At 36.5% G+C, this 19,101-nt stretch overlaps 1 protein-coding gene across 27 annotated transcripts in view; it reads right to left on the bottom strand.

Moving 5' to 3' along the window:
- magi2b (membrane associated guanylate kinase, WW and PDZ domain containing 2b) overlaps positions 1 to 19,101 on the bottom strand; it is a 235,921-nt gene that overhangs the window by 88,802 nt on the left and 128,018 nt on the right. For all 27 annotated transcript variants that reach the window (XR_012400395.1, XR_012400394.1, XR_012400396.1 and 24 more), the window contains exons 5-6: positions 17,743 to 17,962; positions 14,850 to 14,929 (exon numbers count right to left, since the gene is read on the bottom strand). Coding sequence is in view for 24 of the 27 variants with exons in the window: in XM_073943139.1 (XP_073799240.1) it covers positions 14,850 to 14,929; positions 17,743 to 17,962 (300 nt within the window). In the remaining 3 variants the exon portion in view is untranslated. The remainder of the gene's footprint in view (positions 1 to 14,849; positions 14,930 to 17,742; positions 17,963 to 19,101) is intronic.

Below are 19,101 nucleotides of genomic sequence, written 5' to 3' on the forward strand. Positions count from 1 at the left end.
AAAATAAAAAGCAAACAAAATGTGGAGCTTTAAGCGATATAGTGACTAACAACATAAAAAAAGTTCTGCACTGTTTGGATTTGTTCACTTATGTTTGTATTATTTCATGTACTGTGTTTTTTGTGTGTGTTGTTGTAGGAACTGTTGATTTTTTTTTTTAATTTAAGGTATTTTTTTGTTGAACTACCTCACGGGGGTGCACGTTTACCTTATTTTTCACCAAGCTGCATACAAAGCTGTGAAAATAACTGTGATTTTACTGAGTGATATTGCGGATAGTACTCTATGAAGCACATTCTTTAAATGAAAGGAATATAACATACTTGAACTGTATATTTACATATATATTTATGAACTTTCTGTATAAACATGCATTTACATAACAGCTAATGGCAATTTTACAGGATTTGTAGCGAGTTTTAAAAATCACAATAATCATTCATGGTTTTAAGAATGAATATCTGAAACTGCAATACTGACTGTCAGAAAATGTATAGTGGTTTGGTTTATCTGAAAAAAAGCTTGTCGTGACAAAAATATAATCTATAATCAGAAGTTTATCAATATATTTTTTATTTTGAATATGTAAAACTGCTTTAATGTGAAGTGCTTTAATATTAATATTAAAAAACTTATGTTTAAAATACAATACATGTTTATTAAATTATTAACTGTTATTGTTATTTTTTAAGTATGATAACACATTTACATATGTGTGTATACATGGGCAATGTACATACTTTTATACGGTTAAATGTTCCACAATGTAATTCAAAAGCATAAATAAATGGGGAACATTTTTAAATAAAAACATGAATCACAATATATGAAAAATGGCTAATTTACATTTTTTGTATACTACACATTATTACAGTCATCAAATATGTACATATACATATATGTATGCATATATTTGCAATGCATATATAAATACGCGTTATTGAAAAATAACAATACTTGATGTTTGAATAATCTCGTGCTAAACTTTATATTGTATATATTTATATATATATATATATATATATATATATATATATATATATATATTTTTTTTTTTTTTTTTTCTACTGGAGAAAGACTTATTGTTTTATTTCGGCTAGGATAAAAGCAGTTTTTAAGATTTTAAACACCATTTTATGGTCAATGTTATTAGACCCTTTGTGCTATATATATATATTTTCAATAGTCTACAGAACAAACTATCGTTATACAATAACTTGCCTAATTACCCTAACCTGCCTAGTTGACCTAATTAAGCTAGTTAAGCCTCAAAATATCACTTAAATCTGAATGCTAGTATCTAGTAAAAAAAAAAATCTAGAAAATGATCTAGTCAAAAATGATGTGCTTTACTTCATTAGATTTATTTATTAATGTCAAATCAGTTATTTGTATGATCATATCTTAGTGTGCAGAACACTCTTTGATTCCAATAATAATCTGCTCATAATATTAATTGATTTTAAAAAGTATCATCCTTCTATTTAAAATGCTTGGCATTAGCACTGTTTATGAAAAAATAACAAAGTTGACCCTTGCTTTCCTTCATATTGCATGATTTAATCAGCCTTGGAGTGAATAATTTTCATAATCCAATATTTAGAAATAATTACAAAAACACTGAAAGGAGAATATGCAACCTTAAGGAGCAAAAAATAAATAAATAAATAAAAATGAGCCATTTAATGCATGGCACGTCATGAAAACATTCCTCACAGTTTTCATTATAGCCGAGCCCAGTCCAGTAAATCAATAACCCCAGGGATGCCTGCGGTGTATGATAATACTTGCAGGCAAATCAGTCTAGACGTCTTCTAAAAACACACATTCCCGGCACACGCCAGAATTTCAATTCGGCACCCCGAAACAATCCAGCCGGCCGCTCAAGCTGGCAGTCGGTGTGTAAAACAAAGCTTAATTAGGACACACAGCGGTAAGTGAAGGGAGATCTGGCAGCCCGAAGGTTAGTGCCAACATACTTTCATGCCATTCAATCCGCCTGAGATTCACAAAACAAATGAAAACGCTGACAAAATGACAACAAAAGGGCCGTCATCAAATGCAGAACTCGAGATGCTGTTTCCTGTTGCTTTTGTTTTGAAGCCAAATTTGATATTATTGAAACATCAGGAAGAAATGAGACACGGGTGCAAACTCGCACAGTAATTATCAAAAACATCACCGGTTAAATGTGCCGGCATTCCTCACAAACACGTTAAAATACGCAGATACATCGTGAATTTATTGTGGGAGACTGGAGCGCAGTAAACATGCAAATCAAGCTCATATAAACAAAAGGCCAACATAACTCATATCTTTTCAGACAGCCCTTCTACAGTAATTAACTTCACAGATGGTGTTTTTTTCCAAGTCACTCAATCAGAGCCGGGTTATGGAAACACACTCTAATTTCCTCTATTATTTCTTGCTATGGACATTATTTGTACACTTTTTTTCATGTGTGTGATATGATTTTCAGATCTCTGCTGTAACTAGGTGTAGTTTTCTTTGCTTTCTTTAAATTTTACAGCAAGATGACAATGTCATTTATACTTAATAAACATTATATCATTATAATAGTCATAGTACAGCCTATCAAACACACAGAACTACCAGTGTTTCTCAACCACGTTCTCGGAGGATCATCAGCTCTGCACATTTTCCATGTCTCTCTAACCAAACACACCTGATTCAGATCATCATGCTCATTAGAAGAGACTGAAAGGCCTGTATAGGGTGTGACAGACTAAGGAGACATCCAAAACATGCAGCGCTGGAGGTCCTCAAGGAACGTGGTTGAGAAACACTGAACTAAACAATGCCCTGGCAACAAACCTGTCCTATAAAACACACAGAATATTATACCGTTCACCTGAAATGCCCTTACAACCCTTATAGATCAGCCTAGCAACTACTCAGAACACGCAAGCAATCAAGAAACAATGCCCTACCTCGCAGAATAGAACACACACAACGTAGAATAGATTAACCATACAGAATACACTAGAAAAGTCTTGTAACACCTTAGCAACTAAATAACATTCGATAACAACTTAGTAACCACCAAAAAATTATTTAGCAGCTTGCTAGAAACTACTTTGAACACCTACAGCATCCTGTAGTAGCACTGTTCTTTAAAACCACTCTGAACACCTACAGTAGCAACAACTTACACCACAGAAACCGCTAAGCAATAGACTGATTTTACGCGGCCGCCATTTTTTAAAGCGAAATCGAGGCTACGATTTGAAGAAACCCGGAAGTATCGTTGGGAGTTACATAGAAACGTTGTGCACTTGGCTGTATCAGCGAAGATAAAGTGACACAAATTTATCATGTTACCGCCTTCCGAGTGACCCGAAGGTCCGTTCTGAATGAATGGTGAAAATAAAAAGAGATATCAGAGCTCATTTTCAGCTAAGTTAAGGGAAATGGCACTACTTAGCTAATGTTTTCTTTCCCAAACACACATTTTAGATGCCATTTATCAAGCTTGAGTTAATAAACTGATTTCTTTTACTATATTAGACTTGTCATGATACTGACTTAAAAGAAAAAACGTGATTTGCCATTGTGTTCACGTGCTCGACAGAAATGCTTGTGATTGGCTGAGAAGATCATCAGTTCACCCTCTGCTATCCGGTCTCCATGTATCTGTGTTTGCACTGGGTGAAGAGCGGTAAACTGAGTGCAAACACAGATACATGGAGACTGGAGCGCGAAGCAGCTGTGAAGATCAGTCGAGTCCTCTGCGCTCAGCGGCGCTTCAATGTTAGTGGGAAATAGACGGTTTTAAAACTTCTCTACATAGGTTACATAGGCTGAAGCAGGAAAGCATTCCCACTGTGTTTAACTGGTGCCATGAACTAAAGCCTAGCAGGACACTTAAGCGTATTACTCTTACAGATGATGTCTGATGCTAAATTGCTTTTAATTGTTTAAATTAAACTTACTGAATGATATTAAAGTGATGGTTATACCATTTCTGCATTTTGAAATCATGGCAACAGCTCGAGGTTTATAGTCCACAGCACGTTACCGCAATATTTACAGAGCTGGTCCAATACTTCCAGGTTTCTTCCCACCGCAACCTCGATTTGGTTCTTTAAAATGGTGGCCTAGTGAAATAAGCCTATGAGTTAGCATTCAGTCACCAATGTGACTAACCCAAACACCAAAGTGACCAGCAAAAAAAATCTTACTCCGAATACACTAAAAACAACTAAAAAGTGCTTTAAGAGCTGCCTAGAAGCCATCCTGAACTCCTTATTAATTAAAAAACTATGCCCTAGCAACAGTTCAAAATTCCCTACAAACCTCAATTTAACCACTGAGTAACTTCATAGCAAATTCCTAAAAATGTTCAAGAAACCTCGTAGAATAGAACACACAGCAACATAGAATACATCAACCATTCAGAATACACTAGGAAATTAAAACCTTAAAACCATAAAACCTTAGCCACCACTAAACAACATTCAATAACTATTTAGCAACCACCAAAAATGATTTAGAATATTCAAAGAAACTACTTTGAACACCTACAGCATCCTGTAGTAGTTTTGCTCTTTATAACCAATCTAAACACCTAGCAACAATTTATGCCCCATTCACATGGGGTGATAGCATCATAGCTTCCCATTTACTTTGAATGGGTTGCCGAACTGCATTGTGGATCCATCAGCAGTGCTTCAGTGGCATTGCTGGCTTTCTCAACTTTTCAAGCACTGACGGAAGCACCAGGCAATCAGATCCCTGTATGCAAATACACCAGCTGAGACAGTATTCGATTGCTGACTAATATCATTGGCTGACACTGCAATGACAATCGCATCAGCCCCAACTTTAGACATGCCTTCTGTCAAGCATTCACGCTGAAGCCCCATGTGAATGCACCGATACACCTCAGAAACCGCTAAACAATGCTTTTACGTTCAGTCTCTTAAGCAACTACTCCAAACACCAAAGCGACCAGCAAATAAATCCTACTCCAAGTTCTCTAATAACAACTAAACAGTGCTTTAGGAGCTGCCTAGAAACCATTCAGAACACCCAAGTAATGAAAAAATAATGCCATAACAACAGTGCAGAACTCCCTAGAAACCTCACCTCAACCACTGAGTAACTTCATAGCAATTTCCTAAAAATGTTCAAGAAACCTCGTAGAATAGAAAACACAGCAACAAAGAATAGATTAACCATTCAGAATACACTAGAAAATTCTCATAACACCTTAGCAACCACTAAACAACATTCAATAACTATTTAGCAACCACCAAACATGATTTAGAATATTCCTAGAAATACTTTGAACACCTACTGCATCCTGTAGTAGCATTGCTCTTTATAACCACTCTGAACACCTAGAATCAACTTACACATTGAAAAACCACTAAGCAATGGGTTAGCATTCAGTTACCTATGCAATTACTTCAAACACAGAATCGACTATCAAATATACGCCACTCTGAATACTCTTATTACAACAAAACAGTGCTTTAGGAGCTGCCTAGTAACCATTCAGAACACTCAAGCACTCTGAGAATCTAGCAACCACAAATAAGCACTCGTCATCTATAGTAATCATTCTAAACACCTAGCAACCTCCTAGCAATGTCCTCCTTCTACAACAACCTGTCAAATGCAGAGAACACTGAAACGGTCACCTAAAATGCCCTTAGAAATGTTCATGATACCATAGAAACTGTTAATCAAACTAAAATGCTGAATAACTTAGAACACCCTATCCACCTCCAAACTATTCTCTATTTAACAGCTCAGACCACCCATCGCAACTACCAAACAATATGCTAATTAACCGATCAGAACACAACAGAACCCACCAAACAACAGCCTGATAAATCACTTACCAAACCCTAATAAAGCAGTTAGAGACACAGGGTCTTAATTAACGACCCCAAACACCCTAGCAACCACTAAACAATATCCTACTTAATCGCTCAGAACTCCCAAGCAACCTCCAAACAATGGCTTAATTAACCCTCAGAACACCCAATAAACAACGCCCTGGCAACCTCATTGAACATCCCATTAAACAGCCAGAACATTGTAGCAGACACCTAAAATGCTCTTACAACTTCTCTGTATACACCCCAACATATACTATACCCTAGTAACCATTTCTGAATAAATATCAAGCGGAATAATTCCCAAGCACATGATTGAGTTACAACCACATATAACACTGTTATAACAACTATAAATGCCATTACAGCATACAAACAGTAAAGCAACGTCATAATGCCATAGATACAAAATAGCCTAGCAACCACACAACCACAAAAAAATCCCCTAGCAATCCCTCACAAAACCCTAGCAAACAAACACAAAAAAATGCCCTGAAAACTACTCAAAACCTACAAGCAACCCTCAAACGCCTTGACATCCGCTCAGAACATTCTAGCAACATTACAACACCCTGGTAACACCTCAAAACAAACAAAACAGCCACCCAAATAACCCTAAAACCCACCACATTTCACTAACAACAGAACACTAGTGACTGCAGTGACCCTGATAACATCTCAGAACACTCTAAAAACCTCATAACATCTTATGAACTATTCAAAATTCCCTACAAAGAAACACAACCACCAAACAATGCCCTGGTAACCATTCACAACATTCTAGCACTCACACAATGCCCTAGTTAATATCCAGTGCTCCCTTGCAATCCCACAATCTCTCTGAACACTTCAGTATCCACCACACTTTTCCATAGTATCCGCCTCCGGTAACAGCAAATTGGCCTGGCAAACACTTAGAATACCCTAGCAACCTCACAATGCCCTGGCAATCACTCAGAACACCCTAGCATCCACCACACTTTTCCCACAGTAACCACTCAGAACAACCTGCACATTAGTTTGGCAACCCCTCAAAATACCCTAGCAAACACACAATGCATTGAAAACCTCACTGAACAACCTAGCAACCACCACACATCTTCATAGCAACAACTACAAATATTCTAGTAATAGCACATTAGCCTGGAAACTGCTTAAAATACCCTAGCAACCTCACAAGGGCCTGGCAACCACTCAGAAGATCTTTGCGGCTACTCAAAAAAATAAAAAATAAAAAAGCTAACACTTACAACACTTCACAGTAACCACTCAGAACACCCTAGCAACCACTCAGAAAACCTGAACAATCACACATTGTCCTGGCAACTACACAGAACACCCTAGCATCTACCACACTTTCCCACAGTAGCCAGTCAGAATTTCCTAGTAACCGCGCATTAGCCTGGCAACCACTTGCTACATAATACCCTAGCAACCACACAATGTCTTAGTAACCTCTCTAAACAGCATGGCACCCACAATACATTGCCACAATAGCCACTCAGAACACATAGCAAACACACATTAGCCTGACAACCACTCAAAATACTCTAGCAACCACACAATGTATTAGAAACCTCTCTGAACACCCAAGCAATCACCACACATTTCCATAGCAACCACTCAAAACACCCTGGCAACCACTCACAAAACCCTAATGCTGTGTTCACACCAGACGTGGAACGCACGGATAAATCGTGCGATTCGCGCGTAAATAGCCACCTGAACATTCGAGTTTACTCGCTTCATTCACACGTCAAACCCCGCTTCATTCGCATCTCAAATTCACTTCAGAACAGACGCGATTCGCGTGATGGGCAGGGCTTCTGTCTGCCCGAAGACTCTAGCTTCATAGCTAAATGGCTAACATAGATTTTATGAAGAAAATAACAGTAGCCCCTTTCACACATACAGACCTTTCCGGAAAATGATCAGCTCCTTTTTGAAAATACCGGTAAATTCGTTCTGGCTATTTTCCGGAAAGAGAAGTTGTAACATTACCGGCAATTTGCCGGAATGCTGCGCTGTGTGAATGCAGAAGGAAGATTGCCGTAATAAGCGCGTGCACGTCTAGAACGTGCTGACGTGAGACGTCTGCTTTAGCCAGTCACAACAGTCAGACGCATTTACGTCCGCGCGGTTTGTGAGAATAAAAGCCTTTGAATATTTTTCCAGACACATTTAGCTGCTAGAAGTTAGTCAGATCACATTTATATGTTCTTCTTAATGCCAACTGTGTAAATAATCATCGATGAGATGCTTATGATAAGCCGTTGTTTGTTTACCTTCAAGCTTTGCGTGCGCCTATGAGCGCCTGCACACGCACATATTATGAACATCTCGACATGCGAAAGTGATCCTGCGAAAGTTGTTCACAATATTGATCATCCACAGAGTTTGTAATTTAGTAAAATGTTCACAAATACAAGCGCAGCCGTTTAAAGCTCATTTGTGGTGAATGATGTCAGAATTTACCGGTATTTTGAAATGGATGTGTGAATGCTCTTTTCGTAACGTCCTCGCCTGTGTGAACAGCGCTTTTTTGAATATACCGGTAAAGTCGTTCCAGAAATTTTTTCAGATATTTACCGGTATCACTGTGTGAAAGGGGCTAGTGTTTATGTGCTTTATAAAGACTGAAAAACAGCGTCGATACGTTTAGGGTCGTGTCTGAGTCCACTTACATTCTTTCAGAGCTGCATCCAGCTCTGTGAGCTCATTAACTCCTCCAGAAACTTAACCTGGATGACGGAGGCTTTCAGCGGTGCTTCTGACTGAGCCAAGCTGAGTTTGATGAACTGAACACCAACAACAGGTTCTACGTTACAATCACGCCCCCACAAGAGCAAGCTTCTGATTGGTTAACGCGGCGCGAATGTACAATGTTCAGAAGTTCAGATTTTCGAATTCGAGAGATTCACGCGAAACGCTCATTAAGCGCATCAAACGCGCAAAACGCTCATTTTGCCATTCGCGCAATTTGCGTCATTCGCGCCGCGCCACTCACGCGTATCGTGGCGCAGGATGTTTATTCGCACGTTTGCATTGACTTAACATGTAAATCACTCGCGCTTGACGCGCGTTCTGCGTCTGGTGTGAACGCAGCATTACAACCACATATTGTCAACAAACCAATCAGACCAATCTAGCAACCACACAATGGCCTGGCAATCACTCAGAACACCCTAGCAACGACCACACTTTTGTCTAGCAACATATCTGAACACCCTAACAACCACACAATGCCCTAGAAACCTATCAAAACAAAGTAAATTTATGTTAAACTGTCCTATTTGTTATCACAATAAATTATCACTTATTTATTTATTTTGTGACGGGACCTGTGAAAACATGCAAACAAGCAAAGGAGCATAAAATCAGTGCATTCTCTAACCCAAATATATACAACAGACGTGCACTCGAAGCTACTTTTCATACATACTGTGTCGAAAACAACTGCTAATAAAGCCATGCTGTGTTCGGAGAGTCATTAGTTGAGTGAATGGAACAGATCGCTGGGCTGGAGGAGGCAGGAGCAGGTGTGACCACCAACAAGCTCCTCGCACCTCACTAGGAGGGTTATAGCAATCAATTCCCTCCTACACACACAGACTGACATCCACTAATGCTTGACCCTTCTCCATTCAGTCACCAGCATGCTCTTATTTTGGCTTTACATTAAGCAGAATCCTTTCCCAAGAGGATTCAGGACCAGCTTCTTACAAGTGTCATAAACACGTCTTTAGGTGAGTGAGAGAGATGAGTAACACAGCAGATGGTGACACTTTTCTTAATAGAAAAAAAAGTGAGAAGTGTGACATAATACTGGGCGGATTTACTGTAGTTTTCTTTTAATATAATAAAACTATGCATGCGACTCAGGGTTTTAGGAATAATGCTGTATAGTTAATAAAATGTATTTATTTTGGGGATCTAAAATGGAGTGACTTTAAAAGTCAATGTAAAATATATAACGTCACCTACTGCATTAAGAAACATTTCTGGAGTAGAAGAAAATGTAAAACAAAAATGTGTTGAATATTATTTTTAATTTAATGAATATTGACAACATGATCTGAATATTATTAATATTTCACATTTAGAAAACTCTTTAGTAAGTTTACTATTTATTCATTTTCCTTATTATATACACACACTACCTGGCAAAAGAATTTTCCAGTCGATTCCAGTTGTACGAGCAACAAATAATAATTTGACTTCTAGTTGATCGTTTGGAAAAGTGGCAGAAGGTAGATTTTTTCAATGGATCATCTGTTGAACTGCCCAATCATCACAAATACTGCAGAAGACCTATTGGAACCAGCATGGACCAAAGTTTCTCACAGAAATCAGTCAAGTTTGGAAAAAATCATGGTTTGGGGTTACATTCAGTATGGGGGTGTGTGAGAGATCTGCAGAGTGGATGGCAACATCAACAGCCTGAGGTATCAAGACATGTGTGCTGCCCATTACATTACAAACCACAGGAGAGGGCGACACAGGTGAAGGTGCTCCAGGATTGGCCAGCCCAGTCACCAGACATGAACATTATTGAGCATATCTGGGGTAAGATGAAGGAGGTGGCACTGAAGATGAATCTAAATAATCTTGAACTCTGGGAGTCCTGCAAAAACGCTTTCTTTGCCATTGCAGAAGACTTTATTATTTGAGTCATTGCAGTGATGTATGGATGCAGTCCTCCAAGCTCATGAGAGTCATACTATGTGTGCTATTTGTAAATTGCGAGGTCCCAGAACAGATCAGGCTAACGGATCCGGCCTGTTACCTGAGGATGTGTAGGTGTCACATACGAAAGGGGGAGAGGGTAGAGTATGGTGGTCGCAGACAAAAGTGAAGTGCGGAAGGGGTAAGGCGGGGCGTTGGATGGCAGAGAGGAAGGTAAAGAGGGTTGAGGAGTCGCAAAAGAAAGTGAAAGTGAACAGTGGGCGGGGGAGGAGGGCGGTTGAGGAGGGGGATCTGTAAAATGAGGTGCAGGATCCAGATCCGGCGTGTTCCGGCACAAATTAAGCCCTGCATACCCAATAGTAATTCCTTTTCCATTGCACCATGACTGTATATTCTATACTGTACTTTATTTCTGTTAAGTGACAAGACTTTTGTCTCGGCAAAGTCAGAGATTACAGTTTTTATTAAATAATTAAAAATCAAGGCATGATCATATTTTATTTAGATAAAAAAGCATAATCTAGAGGCCTTTACCTTTCATATAAGCCACTTCTCATATCAAATCATCAAGTAGAAGTCAGATTATTATTTGTTGCTCCTAAAACTTGGATGGGAGACAACACTTTTGTCAGTGTATTATTTACATGTATTATTTATCTATTCAGATTATTCATGTTACAATTGGTTTATTAATTGCAATAACTAATTATAAACAAATGAGCAATATATCAAATGTTCAGTACTGCACAGATACAGTAACTTTTATACAAATAACTAATAACATACCACATTCAGAAAAAAAAGAATAATACACAATACCTAGTAATAAAAACTTTAACAAAATCCAATTTTACAAATTCTAATTCTAATATAAATTATATATTTCCCATATAAATGTACATTTACAGATATACAGTAATCAAGAGTAATATAACTGTTTTAAATAAGGATTAATAGATAATTACCAGAATTATTAAAACAATAAAACATAAAAATTATGGTTTGAAATGTGAAAAAAAATCAAACATTTGAAATTTTACTTTATAAATAATAAATTAATTTACAAAATAAAAATGCTCAATTGTTTTAAAAGATGCTGAAGAGATTATTGATGCACCACATTCAGTACTCAGAATATAAAAAATATTATACATATTGTCCGCGTGCATGACATTTATAGACTATTCCTGCTTTTAACATCTATAACCCAGACCACCTTAAATATCTGTTCTCAAGCCTCCTTAAATCAATGGTCGTCCATCGGCAGTTGCCATGGCAACTATGGGAGAAGTCTCTTGTTCAGGCTCTTTCATTCACCGAGTGTATATTTGAGTGCATTGAGTGCACAAGTGTAAATATGAGCAGCGTGTGTGTGTGTTGGGTGCATATTTAAGGCAAGACACTGCAGGTGAATAGAGCAAGACTAATATTTATCATCATACTTGCCCATCTGTTTGATTACATTAAGAATTGTTTTTTACATTAGAAATTTTCTAAAATGTTTATAAAAGGTCGTCATGTATTTAACATGCACTCATTTGCATATATTTTTGCACAAAAATCTGACAAGTTCAGGATTTTTGTTTCATTTTTGAGTGGAAAATGGATTTTGGGAATCTTTTTTATCACTCCATAATTCGAAAATGACTGTGAAGAGCCAGAAAAAGAATAAAATGTTACAAATAATGGAGGGAATTAGGTATGAACATTTGCCTCAGTAAAAAAAAAACAGAATACAGATATTAATAATACTGTTTGGTGTGTAAATGTTGATAAAATGTGGACTCATTTTGAGAATGCAGTGTATAAAAATTTTCATGTCAACTAAACTCTACAGAGACACATATATAAAGGGTATCAAAAACTATTTAAGATATATGTTGGCTGTTTTAGACCATAGAAACTATTTATAAAAGGCAAATATTTTAAAATTTTACGGTAAAAAAGCTATGTTTTGGCCTGCAGAATCTCACCTTAAAAGTCCTTTAAAAGTAGTGTCCTCAAAACCAACAAACAGAGATAATAATCAGCAAGCACCATATAAGTTCTGGCACATTTTTGCAAAATAAAACAGGCAAGTGTTGTGTTAAATGTTGTGACTACCAACTAAAACTAGGTTGACATGTACAGTCCATCATTTATCAAGGTTTGATGGGAATTAATGGTGAAACTGTGATCACACGCTAACAGACACCTAAAATTAATTCTGAATCATGTAGATGTCTGAACTTTGAAGATGCACACGTGGATCAGGAGAGCAGCAGATATTATTGAACACAATGTAAATCAATCGTGATGATGCTTATGACCTTACTTTTTTTTTTTTTTTTTTTTGCCAAAAGCTAGATGTATGTCGTAATAGGGAGAGGGTTATTAGTAGTCAAGTCACAGAGAGGCATTAAAAGGCCTGTGGAAAGAGATATTGATTTCTCTGGCCCCATTAAATTGCATTTTAATTCAACAGTGGGTTTCAAAGACGGCAGATTTGGGTACGAAGAACCATCATGCGTGTTTAACAGCGCGGCTAGAAAGAAAACACAGTATTTGAGCATGCTAATGAATGTGTCATGCTAACTGGTGCTCTATTTTTAGAGCGCAGGTAATATTTGAGGCGGGAATGAACAAATGAAAATTGCAGCTTACACAAACTGGACAAATAAATGGATGAATGAATGAATGAATGAATGAATGAATGAATAATTGAATGAATGAATTGTGAGTATATGGATGGACAGATGAATGAATAAATGGTGAGTGTATGGATGGACAGATGAATGAATGAATGCATGAATGAATGAATGGTGAGTGTATGGATGGACAGATGAATGAATGAATGAATGAATGAATGAATGAATGAATGAATGAATGAATGAATGGTGAGTGTATGCATGGACAGGCGAATGGATGAATGAACGAATGAATAAATGAACGAATGAATGGTGAGTGTATGAATGAATGAATAAATTAATGAAAGAATGAATGTATGAATGATTGAATGGTGAGTGTATGGATGGATTGGCAAATGGATGAATGAATGAATGAATGATGAGTGTATGGATGGACAGATGAATGATGAGTGTATGGATGGACAGATGAATGAATGAATGAATGAATGAATGAATGAATGAATGGTGGGTGGATGAATGAACAGATCCATGCAAGTATGAATAGATGAATGGATGAATCGATTGATGAATAAATAAGTGTTTGGTGGGTGGATGAATGGACAAATGAAAAGGATGGTTAGGTAAATGAATGGTAGAACAGATAATTGAGTAAATTAATGCATTTGGGTGCATTGATGAATGATTTAATGAATGAATGGTGGGTGGATGGACATGCATAGATGGATGTATGGATGGGTATGTGAACAGAAGTATGGGAATGAATGAATGAATGAATTATTGAATGAATGAATGAATGAATGAATGAATGAATGAATGAATGAATGAATGAATGAACAAATTAATGAAGGGTATGAAGGGTAGACAAATTTATGAATGGATGGATAGATGCAGGGCAAATGATTATGGGTAGATGATTAGATGATTGTATGGATTGATGACTGAACAAACAAACAAATGATCAAACGAAAGCAAACAAAAGAATGAACGATACGCTTTTAAGAAATGGAATAATGAAAAACAAGTAAATAAACAAAGATGTCAAAATGAATAGAAAGTTCGACAACAGAACAAACAAATGATTAAAATCAAGCAAAAAATCAAGAACAGCTATTTATAAGATGACTGAATGCGAAACAAATAAAGAAAAGATGTATTTAGGTATGCATGAATGAATGAATCACTAATTAATGGACAGACGGATGAATGCATCACTATATGACTGATCAGACAAACAACTGATCAAGCAAAACAACAAGTATTAATTTAAAATGAATGAATGAATAAACAAATAAACACCAAAACATGGAGAAAGGATGTATGTTTAGACTGACTGATGGCTGGTTATATGACTGAACAAACAAATAACTTGAACAAATAAATGAACAGATAAATAAATAAACAGATTCATCAGTGCTAGCTGAGACATTTTTATCCCATCCATTCTGTCATTGGAAACACAATGTGTAATCATAAGCTAGCAGCACTTGTCCTTCTGTATGTTTTACGAAACCAGAATATGTTCTGACATCTTACAAAACACGATCTCCCCTTCAGAATTCATAAAACAATCTCTCATGCGTACATCTCCAGAGGGAAAAAATACAAGCAGAGGTCATGAGTGCAGTGTAAAGCACACACGCACGCGCTTGTGTTACAGTAACACACTCACCATCTTCCTCACACTCCTCTGGAGGTTTAGCTTTCTTCGCTAATCGAGGGTCCAGCCATGACGTCGTTTTGGTATTGTGACTGAAAAGAACAGAGAAAAACATTGTGTTGTAGTTTAGCTACCATTATCTGAAACTGAAGCGTCTCTTTGCGCCAAATGTTGGTCTAAGACTCTCTTTCAAATGTAAAGCATTCTCAATTATGTATCCCAGAAGGCCTCAGTCACAGTTGGGTTTTTCCAGTCACCGCAATGACAATCGATATTCTTAATAAGTCCCTTGTTTCTCATTAAGGACTGATGTGAGGGAAGGAAACATCATTCTCTGAGTCTTGAGATTGTTTTTCCTTCTGTTGCTCTGGCAGATTCGGTTTTATGGCGATTTGTTCATATGAGGCTCAGCAAAATCCAGTGTTAGTTCATTCCTAATCAAAGTGGTAGCATGTAGTTTTGCAGAGTGAATGTTTTTTTATGACATAAGAATGCACCGAAAGGAAAATTCTGTGTTGAAACTCAAAATGCATTGTAATAGTTATTTATTATTCAACTACATAATATCAAGCAATTTTTAAGACTTTTAAAATTGAACTTAACTTAGCTTATACTGATTTTATTAAACACAAGGCAATAAAATAATCACATTTTATTCATAGTGAACGAGTCAAGAGGTGTCATTTAAGCAGCTAGCTCTCTGAAACTCTCACAGGGTCACTTACTGAAGCTAAGCAGTCAGTACCTGGATGGAAGACCACATAGGAAAGCTAGGTTGCTGCTGGAAGTGGTGTTAGTGAGACCAGCAGGGGGCACTCAACCTGCAGTCTGTGTGGGTCCTAATTCCCCCGTAGAGTGAGGTCCAGACTCTCTATGATCATTAAAAATCCTAGGATGTCCTCCGAAAAAGAGTAGGGGTTTAACCCCGGCATCCTGGCCTGATTTTCCCACTGGCCTCTGTCCATTAAGGCCTCCTAATCATCCCCATAACATAATTTGCTCTATCACTCTGTCTCCTCTCCACCAATCAGCTGATGTGTTGTCTGGCACAATTTGGCTGCCGTCGTCGTCATCCAGTTGGATGCTGCACACTGATGGCAGATGAGGAGATTCCCCTAAAACTGTGTAAAGCGCTTTGAGTTTCCTGAAAATCGCTATATAAATGCAAGGAAATGTTATTATTATTTTACTGTTGCCATGACAGCACAGCAGCATTATGGCAAGCAGCAGGAACAAGTGTACTGTAAATAAATGTCCTGTCAATGTGTTATTTGAGCAAACTTTGCGGTTCCATTGCTCTTTGGTCAGCACAGAAACAAACCTCCCTTGTGTGGCACAAGCCATTGAAATGAATGGGTTCATTAGCGCAGTGCAGCACTTTACTAATTCTGTGTAAATGCTGCTTCAGATAGTGCAGTGACTAGGGAGGGACTATGGATGACTATGGAGAGCTTTTTTTCTATTAAATTTCAGGCAGTTTTTCTCTGTCGACTGAAAATTGAAGATTATGTTTTCTGCCAACAATTCAAAATTCTGTGCAGTCCCTATTATGAAATGTGAAATACTTATGTACATGTTTTTTATTTTTAAAAAGTTTGCATCAAATTTTTTTTACATTGTCATTAAGCAGTATTGCGTGTAGAATTTTGAGGAAATAAATTAATTTAATCCATTTTGGAATAAGGCTGTAACGTAAAAAAAAAAAAAAAAAAATTGGAAAAAATGAAGCTCTATGAATACTTTCCAAATATACTGTATGTGCTTTTTAAAAATGATATTCAATAAAAAATGAAAAACATTGGAAAAGACCTCCGCTGTAATACTAGTGTTAAAATTAAACTAATTTAATATTTATTTACACAAAAATGTTTAAACGGCTGTTCTAATTGTATTGTGAATTTAAAATTCAGCAAAAATAGCATTAAAGAACATTTAGAACAATTTCTGTCATTCATAGTTCTTTTTCGACACAAATAGTTTAATGGAAGCCTGTATTAAAATCTGTAAAAATTCTGATTTTAATTATACATTTTTGCAATTGTTCTTCTATATCTTCTAATAAATGTATGTTTTGCTGTCTGTCATTGTTATTGTATTTGTTTGTTCACTTTTTATATTATACAGTGCTCTGGATTACTTGATTCTGATGGGTCAATAGAAACATCCCAAGGTATTCCCAGATAACAAATCGCTGAAACTAATAACAGATGCTCAACAAGGTAATACGAATCATCTTGACCATTAGTGAGTACATTCATATACAAATGTTTATGATTATCTGTCACACAGCTAATTTTGACTGTTTGGCACCATCTTGTAACTGAACAATAAGTACTGAAGGTTACTTTTAAGCTTTGTTTAATAAAATGACTGGTAAACTATTACAGCTCAGATCAATTTTGTGGCAAGTATGCATGTAATAAGCAGGATAATGTACATCTAGTCGGTTAATAAACCTTCCATCGTATACGAAAGGCATGTGCTTTGTGTTAGGCTGCTGATAAGTTGTCAGGCTTTATTCTGTGAGAATACCTGAATGATAATTAAAATTATGCAAATGAAAACAATAATATGTTATATTTTAATCAAATATTTCCATTTAGGGATTTTATATTTTAAATTAATTTAAATTAATTTTAGAGGCAAGTACTTTGATTAAACCCCCTAAAAAGAACGAATAACGTTAATATTGTAAATACATTTTTACATGCCAATCCATAAAGTCATTTAAAAAATGCAAAACGCCTTAAACTGAACCGAATTAAAATGAGTGAGCGCAATACGGCACACATAAATAATTCAGACATCCGTAACAATCTGCAAAAGAGGACACAGCAACAGGTAGTGCTCCATATGTTCGCAGCTCTTTCATTATGAAGTGTGCTTTGAAGTGCACTTCACTCACTCTATGAAGTAAACTTCTCCTTTCTCTGTGTAGGCCATCTCCCAGTTGTCTGGCAAAGAGCCCATATCATCATTCTCCTGCAAGTCCTGTGGGGATTTGGGAGCATCTCCTTCCTCCTCAGGAACGTCTGTGGCTGTGAGGGTGGGGGTCTCGGGTGGGCACGGCTGGACGGGAACATCTCCTGAGGCATCGGTGGATTTGTCCTCATGTTCACTTGATTCTGTGAGGGAAAACAAAATGAACTAGATGCAAAACTTTGATGTGGGTTGATAAAGTTGCATGAGTTAGCATGTTGTTAACGTTACTTTACATGCTGCTAACATGTTTCTAACATGTCAGCATATTGTTAGCACGAATTGTCATGTTTCGAACATGACTGAGCATGCTTTGGTATGCTTCTAGCAAGAATTAGCATACTGTTAGCATGGAACTTGCGAGATTTACCATGTTATTAGTAAGTTTAAACACAAATTAGCATGTTGTTAACATGTTTCTTTCAGGGGTTAGCATTAACATGTTAATCATGCCGTTAACATGTTTCTAGCATAAATTAAAATCTCAATGGGTTACTAGTATTATTTAGCATGTTGTTAACAACTTTGATAACATGAACTACCATTTATGAACTAACAAGTTACTAGCACAAATTAGCATGTTGTTAACATAAATTAACATGTAGCTATCAATTTTCTAGCATAAAATGCATTAGCATTAATAAACAATAATTTAGCATTAATAAATAAGCATTTAGCATTAATAAACATCTCAGTAAGATGCTAACACTGTTAGATGTACATTGTTGTAACATAATTTAGCATGTTTCTAAAATGTAAATGTATTATGTTAGCATGAACTGTATGCTGCTAGCATGTTCCTAACATGAACTATAATTTTTGCTAGCATGAATTATCATGTTGTAAACAACTTTGATAACATGAGCTATCAATTTGTTAGCATGTTGCTAGGACAAATTGACAGATTGTTCACATGAATTAGCATTAAAAAAATTAACACATTTCTTGTATAAATAGACATTTTCATAACATGTAGCTATCATATTTGCAGCATAAATAAACATGTCAGTAGAACACCAACATTAAATGTATATGTTTGAAACACAATTTAGCATGTTTTTAACATGTTTTTGTTAGCATGAATTGCATGCTGCTATCACGTTCCCTGCATGAACTAACATTTTGCTAGCATGAATTAGCATGCTACCTAAGATGTTTCTAGCTCAAATTAACACGTTTAAAACATGACAAATTTTGCTATTTTGCTGAATAAGTAGTTGTTAGCATGTTTCTAGTATCTACTAGTGTTTTGTAAGCATGGGTTAGCACACAGGTGTCAAACTCA

Source organism: Danio rerio, chromosome 25 (assembly GCF_049306965.1).
Source record: "Danio rerio strain Tuebingen ecotype United States chromosome 25, GRCz12tu, whole genome shotgun sequence".
In the NCBI taxonomy this organism is placed as follows: domain Eukaryota; kingdom Metazoa; phylum Chordata; class Actinopteri; order Cypriniformes; family Danionidae; genus Danio; species Danio rerio.